We start from the raw sequence: 11,239 nt of genomic DNA on the forward strand, positions 1-11,239 counted from the left end.
GAAACCCAAAAACCCCAGTACGCTTAGTGATAAACCCTATTTTTGACAGCGCCATATTACACTGATGAGTAGCGTTACATGCGGCACAAGAAGCTTGCGACTTTATTTTTCCTGGCAGAAGAACACCTTCATGAAGGAACTCTGCACATTGTGGTGGGAAAGGTATGACTCTCCCTAAATAACCTCCTGTTCCAGGAATGAACGTATTTTTAGGCAATGCAGCCACCCAATCTTTAAAATGCAGCCTGATTTATGATGCTATCATCACCAACTTAAAGATCAGAAGCTGAACTACCTTAAACCACAGCTGTGATGCCCCAAAGATGGGGCACCTGAACATTCATTCCAGAGTTGTCATGCCACTGTAAGTTGTGTTATCCCCTCACCTTTCAGGGCACAGACTGGCTGTTACCTTTTGGTGATTAAGAAATTTTGTGTCCAGAGAAGGGAATGGAGCTGGGGAAAGAGTCTAGAACACCAGGAGCAGCCAAGGGAGTCGGGGGGCTGGGGCTCAGCCTGGAGAAAAGGAGGCTCAGGGGGGACCTTGTGGCTCTGCACAACTCCCTGACAGGAGGGGACAGCCAGGGGTCATCAGGCTCTGCTCCCAGGGAACAGGGACAGGGTGAGAGAGAAAGGCCTCAGGCTGTGCCAAGGGAGGTTTAGGTTGAATATGGAAAAATTCTTTTCATGGAAACTTTATGGAAAATTTCTTGCCAAAAGGGTAGTCAGGCCCTGGCACAGGTCACCTAGTGACATGATGGAGTCACCACTCCTGAAAGGGTTCAGAAAGTGTATAGTTGTGGCACCTAGGGACATAGTTTAGTGCTGAACATGGAAGTGGTGGGGGAATCCTTTCCTCCTTCCCCTCAGTCCCCAGATTTTGTTCCAGTGTTAGCACATCAATGCCTCTTCCAACAGTCTCCAGACTGCTGTAATGGGGCAGAGTGCTCCCTATTACCTCTGTCTGGTTTCTGGACTGCCCAAAAATTCACCTGCTTCCTGCTTTCTAACGGCTGCACACAACCTGTATGAGGAAATGGCAAACTTGCTGAGCAGCAACTGAAAATTGACCAAACCTTTTGACACAGATGCTACCTTATAAAGCTCTGAGGAGCAACCAGACATGCCTGCAGTTTCACAGGCTCAGAAGGAGGAATAACAAACTGAGAATAACAAACAGCCTCCACCTAACCCAGAGTCACTGCACAAAGTACCTGACTATTCAGGAAGCAGCTCCTGAATTAGCACAGGCACCCAGCACCTGAAAACAAAGTCAACAGCAACCGCCAAGGTAGTGCAGAGTACTGTAAATGACACAGGAGTTATTTCATGAGCAACTCACTTCTCCTTGAAACAGGTCAAAAGGAAATAGAGAGTAAATCATCAAAGGACAGACAGAGGATAAACAGTCTTCACTGTCTGTCATCCTTTGTGAATGAGTCCTTGAAGACAAACAAGCATTGCTATTATTACATTGGGAGATGCTTTCCCAACTGGAAGCAGCGGACTGTTTTTTCCCTTAAGACTCAATTTGCATACAAGTTTACTCTTTGGTTTTACCTGTCACCCAGGAGACAGAGGAGCAGTTCATACCCATTTCCCACCACCTGCAAACACCAGGGAAGTTCAACTACCACCAATAGTTCATTTCATCAACTGGCAGCAGTTTTCTTGATAATTTCTAAATGTTCACTCACATTTAACTAGTATCTCCCTTTCCATTCTGCATTAGACACAAAACCATTGTCAACAGTAATTCAGTGAATATAATGTAAGTTAATCATTGAAAATATGGGACTGATGTTCACCCAGCAACATTCTGCAGGCACTGAGCTAGACAACATACAGCTGAGGCCACCCTACAGGTTCCAGACATGGGCTGTGGTGCAGGTCTGTGCAGCACCTGATGCCTCTAAAGAGGGTAGTGACACAGGCTTCAGGCTCAGAAACATCACTTGTAATTGAAAAGGTTATTTTCAAAATACAGTTTTGTGGTTATAAATAGCCAAATCAGCTTCTCACACAGCAAGTACACAATGGATCTTAGCCACAGTGGCCCAGGTACCAGAACAAGTGTAATTTTACCTTTGTGAACACACACACAATATTTAGGGCCAGCCTGCGATTCAAACAAACTAACCCAATTTGTAAGATTGGTCTTAGGTTTTGTGGGAGCAGCTGCCAATTCTGCCAAATTAAGTCAATTGACTTGGTTAACCCTTCCATTACCTAAAAAGATGTGATTGCTCATCCAGAACAAGTCTCATATATTAAATTCCTTAACAAAAAAATACCCCTATTTGACCTGAGGCCTCTGTCAACAAAGCCAGCTCTTTTTAACGTGTAGGATTTCTTTCCCCAGTGAGTGGCCATTCGGTTGCACAGGTATTAAACAAGAGCGCACTGTCATTACCATCTGCCCAGTAATGTAACATTGTGTTTCTGATACTAAGAGAAGTTATTCAAATATCCTCGCATGTACTACATCACTCCAGTTGTCAACCAGGGCTCTGGGGATCCCCACCTGGCCTCAGCTGATGCTTTACCATAGGCAGCATTATTCTCCAAGCAACATGAAAACAAATCTATTTTGGATAGGTTCAGAGAACGGAACTCATAACAACCTTCTCGTCCATGCTAATAAACATTTTCATCTGATAGAGATTTACAAACTTAGGATACTCATGCACAGCAAAACTTTTAACAAAACAGCATTTGCTCCATTTGGGTCCGCAGGAACATCTTGTCACTCTTCAGCAAAACTGTTATTACATCCATGGGACATTGGAACAAAGTTTTTATTCCAAACACAGTAAGGTCACCCTCCCTTTCTGTCAAGTTTTTGAAGAAGCACTTCACATAAGCAGCTGGCTGGTACTGCCAGCATCTGCTCCACTGCTGGCTCATCCAAGCTCTTCCAAGTATCAAGCCCTAGGTGTTACCAGTCAGTGTCACCCGATACTGTGCTCCTAAGGCACATATGATACAATTCTGTATCCTTTACGTATACAGAATTCAATTTGCAGCCTGCCTGTCAATACATGGCTTGCCACGGTCCCCAGGAGTGTGACCTTGCTGAGCTCACTGCCTGCCGTCAGAGTCCAGACACTTCACATTACCCACTGCAGCAAGAGACCCAGGCCCTTCTGAGAGAATCACAATCAATCCTGGCTGGAAACTGCTCGTGAAGTCATCCCAACTCTATCATGCTGGGATCACCTTAAATTCAGCCTTCCTGACTGCCAAAATGCTTAGAATAACCAACTTTTCAGTAGCTGGTTCTTACCAGTGTCTACAGGACTACTTATTTGATAATAAATGTACATGTGTTGTACCGGAGATTACTATTTGCTGTTGCTATACCCCAAACTCCACAAATAACCAAGAAAAAGGCCCAGCCATTACAAAGGTCACTGCTTTGCCAGCTGAAGTCTTATTCAACCTGACAGTCTGTAAGCTTGCATGCTCTTCGCTTCACAACTTATTTTTAGAAGTTCAAACCAAAATGAATGAATCTCCCTGCCCCTTGCTCCCTAACAGCCAGCAAGTTCCTGAACCACCTTGCACATGTCCCAAATGCTTCAGTAACATCAGCCCAGCAAAAAGAAATCCTGACTAACTCAAGAACTATCCTGCTATTTGTGCTGTGAACACATTATTCTTTACAAACACATTAGTTCCAGATATTATTCCTGAATTGTGTTTTTTCCCCCCACTCCTGTTGCTACACTACATGCTTAATCTACACTATCTTGAGCTAAGAAAATTTTTGTCCCAAAGCTGGCCTGGATCCAAACCAGATCCATTTCACTGACCAGATGCACCAATCTGAGACACTGATTTCACACACCCTGCTAAATTCTCCATCAGTCTCGGACAGCAACAGGTTTCCCAATATTCCAGGAGACAGTTTTGCATGTTCCCTGGCATTCCTGCTCATTTATACCAGAGCAGCAAGAGCTACGGATGGAACACAGTACGTGTTTCTTGACAGTCAAGGCTTTACCGCTCTGCAGCCAATTCCTGCGACCACTTTGTACCATCTTCACATTTGGATGAGTATTAATAGAATCTACGTTGCTAATTGGCCATGCGGCCACTCTCTGCCCTCTGCCAAGGAGCAGTCTGGGCAGTTTCAAAGCAACTCTGATAAAACACAACACAAGAACTGGCCAGACACTCCTGACCTTGCAAAATTCGCAGTCATCCCAGGAAATTCGGCCAGCACTTCAGAGACCCCAATCACATCCTAAGTTTTAAAAAAATTAATAAATTGGCCGCCTGGTCAGGCCCGCAGCCCTGCCAGCCCCGGCTTTATCTTGCTAATTAACGTACTTAATAACCCCGTGAAAAGTTGGTACATCCCCCACTGCCCGACTGGAACCACCCCGGTGCGTGCTCTGACACAGGCTGAACGCACCGGATCGAAGTGTACCGAACCGTTTGTTTACCGACACCCTCGGCCGGGGCTGCAGGTAGCGCGGTGCGCTCCCCCCGCCGGCCCGGGGCTGACCGAGGGTACACAAAGCCAGGCCGCCCCCCGGCCCCGGTACCTGGTGCAGGGCTGTCAGCCCGTCCACATTGGTGGTGTTGATGCGGGCGCCGCGGCCCAGCAGTCTCTTCACCTCCTCGGTGTCGCCGCTGGAGCAGGCGGCCAGGAACACGGCGCCCTCCTCGAAGCGGACGCGGGAGCCCCCCGCGCCGCGATGCCGGCCGCGGCCGCCCCCCGCCGCCACCGGCTCCTGCTCGGTCAGGGAGCCCTTCCAGCGCCGCAGCTGCTCGGCCCGCCGCAGCCGCGCCGACTCGGCCCGCTTCCCACCCAGGTGCTCCGGCTCGGACATCGCCGCCGCCGCTCTGACGGCCGCGCGGGGCCGCGCCGCGCTCAGCCCGGAGCGGGGCGCAGCGCCCCCGCCGCCATCTTCGCTACGCCGCCGCCGCCGCGCCCGCGCCGCGCGCGCCCCGCGGCACCCCGGGACATGTAGTTCGGGCGGGGGCGGCGCCGCACCTGCCCCGGGGCGGCCGCGGCTCCCAGCGGCCCCCGCGCGGCGCCGCACCTGGGCGCGACCGGGACTACAACTCCCGGCGGCCCCCGCGCGCGGGCGCGGTTGGGTGCTGCGGCTGTGGCTTCCCCGGGTCCCGCCCTCCCTGGAGTGACAGAATCCCGGAACCGCTGAGGCTGGAAAGGACCTTCGGGATCATCGGGTCCAGCCTGTGCCCCGTCGCCACCTGGTCACCCAGCCCAGAGCACTGAGTGCCACGTCCAGTCGTCCCTTGGGCGTGACGTGCCCTCAGGGATGGGGACTCCACCACTGCCCTGGCCAGCCCCTTCCAACGCCTGACCTCCCTTTCCAGGAAGAAATTCTTACTGGAATTTCTAAAATTCTTACTGGAATTCTTACTATCCAACCTAAACTTTTCCCGGGAACAACTTGATGCCGTTTCCTCTCCTGTCCTGTCCCTTGTTCCCTGGGAGCAGAGTCCGACCTCTCCAGGCTGCGCCCTCCTGTCAGGGAGCTATGCAGAGCCAGAAGGTGCCCCCCGAGCCTCCTTTTCTCCAGGCTGAGCTGCCCCAGCTCCCTCAGCCGCTCCTGGTGCTCCAGACACGTCTCCAGCTCCGCTCCCTTCTCTGGAGTCTCGGGACAGATGTCCCGCTGCCATCGGGACGGACAGAGGGGTGCAGAGCCCCCAGAGCAGCTCGGTCCAGCAGCTGCCAGTCAGACAAGTGGCTGATTTTATTAAGGAAATGCCGGAACCTGTAGATTTGCAAGCAAGAACTAAGCAATAATCATCAGTAGGTCCGTGGAAACTCTCTAACCCTGCCATAAGGAACATTAGGGGGAAAAAAAAAAAAAAAAAAGAAAAAAAAAAGTACGGACTTCTGAAACCTTCATGAAACAAAATTCATCCTCCTCGAAAAGCTCAGAAGACAGGAAGGTATATCAAAACTTTGTGCAACTCTTCCGCCACAGTAATACAGGATTTGTGCAAGGTTACAGACATTAGAGAAGAAATATTACAAGAATTTTTGATTCTCTGGGCATCTAAAGATGTCTTTAAAGAGTCCCCGGGGAAAAGAGCGGGACACAAACACGCCTGATCGCATATATTTAGCGTTTCAATGTCTGGCTTCCTCTGGTTAACCCTGAGCCAGGGCGGCCCCCGGGAGGCGAGCAGGGACCCTGCGGGGCTCCGTCCGGCACAGACCCCCCGGCTCCTCTCTTCCAGCGGGACCTGCTGCAGCGCTGAGCGTTTGGAATGAGACGTTTGGTTTGGCTTTGTTGCGCCTTCCCCGAGCCCCCTCTCGTGGCTGCGCGTCCGTCCCGTCCCGCGGAGCGTCACCGCAGCAGCTCAGTGCTCTCGGTGAAGGGGCTGCCCCTCTCCGTCAGGTTACTTACTCTGCGGTACCCAGCTGCTGAACGGAGGATTCGCCTCAAATTGTTTACTGGAGGAATCTCAGGACGGCTACGCTGCTGAATGATCAGTGCCAAATCCCCCAGAGCAGATAGCATTTGCCTCGTTAGCCTTAAAACAACTCCAGCAGTTTTCAGCAAAGTTCCAGGGAAACCCCCAGGAGCTGTGGAGCCGTGTATCTGATATCCCCAGTGTGCAAAATATCATGACCCACTCTAATGAACGGTGTTAGAAGCCGCATTAGGACTATTCAATATTCATAGAAAGGCCAAATAATGGTTGACATGACAGTATAAAATCACAAACCTAGAGTTTGGAATTACTGGAACAGAAATGGTTCAGAGAAAAGCAACGAGGACAAGAGTTTCATGTGACAGACTGAAGTGTGGAGCTCCTGACAGTGGGTGGTAAGGACAGTGATAGATTTCTCGGACAAAAATAAAGCGCAAACGGAACAATATTATATATGACAACCGGTTTATTGATAAAAAAGAGTAAGTGTTCTTAGTAAAGGGGGATAAGAAAAAAAAAGAGTAGAGAGAGAAAACGAGAGACGGAGAACGGAACAGAAGACAGGCAGAGCGTTACCACAAGAACTCCGGCTGTCTGTCAGAACACGTGTGCTGCGAACCGCGGAGCGTCTCCCTAGCTCCCGAGGCGGGCTGGGCGCGATTTCCAAGCAGCAGCAGGCTCCGTGTTCCGTCCTTCGGGGAGAACAGGCTGCCGTGGCTGCGGGCCGGGTGCCGCGGGAACACGGGGGCGGCGGCTGAGCGCAAGCAGCGCCCGCTCCGTCGGGGAGAACAGCGGAATTGTACGGCGGCGAGCTGCCTCGCGGGAACGGCGAGTCACGGCAGGATGGGTGCAGACAGGTTATCAGGACAACAGGGAGAAACAGGCGAAGCGGAGAGGGCAGACGAACCCCCGCACCCTCCAAGGTACCCAAAGAAAATAACTCCCGTTGTGTCGCAGCTAGCTGCTTCCATGTGCTAACGCTCCTCCCACAGCCCCATTTGACGGGCATTTTTGGCATGCATTTGTTCCGCCTGCCATTGCGGGAGCGGCTCACAGCCCCATCGCTGGAGGCTTTGTCTGCCCTGATTGCCTGCCAGGAGAAGCCTTCCCGGGAACAGGGCTGCCAGCACATCGACAACCCCTATAAGGATGTAACATATATTGAGGCATAAATAAAAATCAGATTGGTCCCCCTCAGGTGGGTGTCAAAATAACAGGACGAGTTAATTACAGTTCATCAATACCAAACAATTCTCCTTGGCTGAAAAAGGCTTTCAGCTGTGGGTTGCTGCCGGCTGGGATCCCTCTGCACACATTCCTGGAGAGCAGGAGATGGGTTGTGGGGTGGATGATCACCTTCTCATGCTCCATATCATAAACTCATAGAATCCCAGAATGGTTTGAGTTGGAAGGAATCTTAAAGCTCATCCCATTCCCCTCACTGCCATGTGCAGGGACACCTTCCACTAGACCAGCTTGCTCCAAGCCCCGTCCAGACTGGCCTTGAACACTTTCACAGATGAAACAGCCACAGCTTCTCTGGGCAACCTCTGCTAAGGCCTTACCACCCTCACAGGGAGGAATTTATTCCCAATATCCAAACTAAATCTCTCCTCTTAGAGTTTAAAATTGTTCCCCCTTCTCCTGTCACTTCAGGACCTTGTAAATAGTCTCTCTTCATCTTCCTTGTTGGTTCTGTAGTACAGAAAAGGGCCAGGAGACCTTCTGCTCCTTTTTTAAGCCTTTATTAGAGAGCAGCCTAGAGGTGGGGGCTTAGGGTGCACGCCGCCACCGCTCCCAATGGTCAACGTCCAGGAGGAGGATCACGCAGGCCTGTCATCACCGGCAGGGCTGGAGCCTCTGTCCTCACAGGGATCGTCCAGAGACCTGATATCAGCTCAGTAGTCCAGGGGGGTCCTCTTGCTTGGGTGCTATTTAGGTTATGGTGACTCACTTGTTGGGCTGAAGCTGGCATATTTAATCTCCCTAGGTCCTTGCTGTCCTCATGGTGTGGGGTCTTTTGTTCTTTTTGGAGTGGGTCGTTGTCTAGGACTGTTTTATTCCTGGGCAACAATATGATTTTAATATGCATGCATGCACAAGTCCTTATGGAAAGTCCAGAAGTTTGTCCTGGGGAGCAGCGGCTGGACTACCTGATGAGTTAGGAGGGCACAGAGGGGTACAGTGGACTGAAAAGGTAGGGGGATAAAACAGATAAAACAGGTGAGAACTTTTTATCAATGAACTCTTGGAGTTGCAAAGGGTAAGTACATCAACGAGGGGCTTGAACTGGGGTTGGAATGAGAACAGATAAGTGCATAAACAAGGGGGATGAATCCTTAAGTGGTTTGAACATTAATTTTTTATTCATAACAGTTCTGTTCAGGTACTGGAAAGTTGTAATTAGGTTACCACAAGGCCTTCAATATTCCAATACCAATTCTCTCAGCCTTTCCTTAACTCTCTAAGTCATCTCTGTGGGCTCCTCTGGACTTGCTGCAACATCTTCAAGTTCTTCCTGTGATGGACCCCAGGGTGGGAAGCAACTCTGTGGGTGGGGTCTCACCTGAGCAGGGCAGAGGGGCAGAATCCCCCCTTCCTCTGCTGCCCATGCTGGGGGATCGACCCAGCACACAGAGGTGTTATAGATGGGTAATGCAATGGTTTGCTCTTGCAATTAAGGGATGAATACGATGTATATGTAAAGAGAAGTTTTTTTGATGTATAGTTCTATTATTGTGATTTGTCATTCTCTGTTCTCCCCATAGTCCCCTTCCCCCCACTCCCCCCTCCCTTATGGTTGCCAAAGGACTGCCTTGGTAGTCGGGACATGTGGAAGGGGGGTGTGTACCTGTGCCCCTTGCATCAGGCATTTGGGAGGAGGGAAGGCTTGTTACTAGGAGGCATGGCATGACAACAACTGAGCTCAAATCAACTTGCAAGAAAGCAGTCTCCATCAATGGACGGCAAAGAAGAGTTGATTGGCAGACTTTGGGAGGGGCCAGGGTTGCCTGATGTGTTGCAGTGAGGGTGGCTGCGAAACATCTTTTAGGTTCCCTGATATTCGGGGCAAATGCAGCACTGAAGAAGGAGCAGGGCGACGGTGTGTCTGAAAAAGAATACTCATTTTAATAGGAAAATAAAATAGAGACAGTGCCCAGAAATCGCATGCTGTAAGGATGAAACACCAAAGACCAGAAATGAGGGCGGAGTGGCAATATATAAGCTTAAGAGTAGAGGGTTCTAGAAACACGACCAAATATGGAACGTTGACAACCAATAGGGGAGCAGAACTTGGGTTCATTAACATAATAACAGCAAAGTCACCTGGAAGGAGATCTCTGTCTCACCTTTAGTTAAACAAATGCCTCCCAGGGCTTGCCAGGGGGGAGATGTGGCTGGCCCTGTCCCTCTGCCAGGCGGATGCCCACACTGATCCAACACCAAAGGTATAAAAGGCAGAGCAGCTATTTTGTAGGTGAGCACATAACACACTCTAATTCCATGCTCCCAATGCTGTCTTTTTTCCTCATTCAGTCCTTTGTTGTGTTTTGTTAAGGTTTAATAAACCTTTGAAAAATTTAAAAGTAAGCATTGTTTCTCACAGGGGGTTTGTTTCTCTCTGGGTGCTGGCACATGTGGATGGGCCATGTCCACCTGTCACCCACCAGGCACCCACAAGTCCCTTCCCTCAGGGCTGCTCTCAATGCCTTCATCCCCCAGCCTGTCTCTTCCCAGCAGAAGTGGTTCTTCCTGATGATGGGCATACTGGGTCTGTGCTGGAGCAGGCCTTCAGCTGCTTTTCCCCTTCTGCATCCAGAATGGAATTCCTTGTGGCTGGAAGCCAGGCTGGTGTGAGATGGACCCCTGGCCCAGAGCTGTGGGCACAGCCACATTGGCAGTTCAGCTTTGGGTTCTGGAAGCCCCTTTCCTGCCTGAGCTGTGGGAACGGGAGAGAGCCCACCCTGTTTGCACAGCTGACAAGAGCAGGCCCTACTCCTGTGAAAACTGCCTGGCTGGGCCTAGCAGCCATTTGAAACCAGGCCTTTTCTTGTCCTGACTGGAACTTGATTCCGGCATATTTGAAGAGATTTCTGCCTCTTCCCAGGACTCCTGGACATCAGACTGAGCTACCAATGTCAAGAAGTCTTGTACAGCCACATCTCCGGAGGAGAACTGGCTGTGACCCACACTGTTGTGGTGGAAGGCATCCCAGGTTGGAGAGGGCCCATGTCCTCAATGACTTGGTTGATTTCCCTGAGGTCATGGAGGAGACACCACTTGTCTTTCCCCGGCTTTCTAATGACGAAAACCGGTGAGTTCCAAGAGCTAAAGGTGGGCTTGATGTTTCCTTGAGCCAATTGCTCTTCCACGAGCTCACTGAGTGCCTTCAATTTGGTTTTGCTCAGCGGCCACTGTTCTACCCAGATCGGCGAATCAGTAGTCCAATTGAGTTTCTGAGTAGGGCGCTCTTCAGTGGCCGCAATCAAAAATCCCAAGCGGATTTTGGGATCTCAATTCTGAGCCCCCACTGAGACATGGTATCCCGTCCCCACAAGGGAACCTTCTAATCTGCAACAAATGGGCGTAAGGAAGCCAATTGCCCATCTGGCCCCTTAATTTGTACAATGTCCTTTGAGATTCTAGCCAACTGGGCACCCCCTATGCCCTGAATCTTGCCAGCCCAGGGTTGCAATTCCCAATGTGATGGCCACATCCTTTTAGGGATGATCGTCACAATCGCCCCTGTGTCTAACAAGCCCTCAACTCCTAGGGTCTCCGACCCCCGGTTAAGATAACATGTGGTTTTGGGCTT

At 50.6% G+C, this 11,239-nt stretch overlaps 1 protein-coding gene across 3 annotated transcripts in view; it reads right to left on the reverse strand.

Annotated features, from left to right (window-relative positions):
- PPP1R12B (protein phosphatase 1 regulatory subunit 12B) overlaps positions 1-4,917 on the reverse strand; it is a 131,663-nt gene extending 126,746 nt beyond the window's left edge. Inside the window, exon 1 of one of the 3 annotated variants that reach the window (XM_066204079.1) lies at positions 4,554-4,907. In XM_066204079.1, the coding sequence (XP_066060176.1) occupies positions 4,554-4,841 (288 nt within the window). In that variant the 5' untranslated portion in view covers positions 4,842-4,907. Of the gene's footprint in view, positions 1-4,553 lie in introns of all 3 variants that reach the window. The other 2 variants (XM_066204080.1, XM_066204081.1) reach the window with 2 other exon arrangements.
- Between the last annotated feature and the right edge of the window lie 6,322 nt (positions 4,918-11,239).

Source organism: Chamaea fasciata, unplaced genomic scaffold, assembly GCF_029207755.1.
Source record: "Chamaea fasciata isolate MVZ Bird 193981 ecotype frontalis unplaced genomic scaffold, bChaFas1.0.hap1 SCAF_25, whole genome shotgun sequence".
Taxonomy (NCBI): Eukaryota; Metazoa; Chordata; class Aves; order Passeriformes; family Sylviidae; genus Chamaea; species Chamaea fasciata.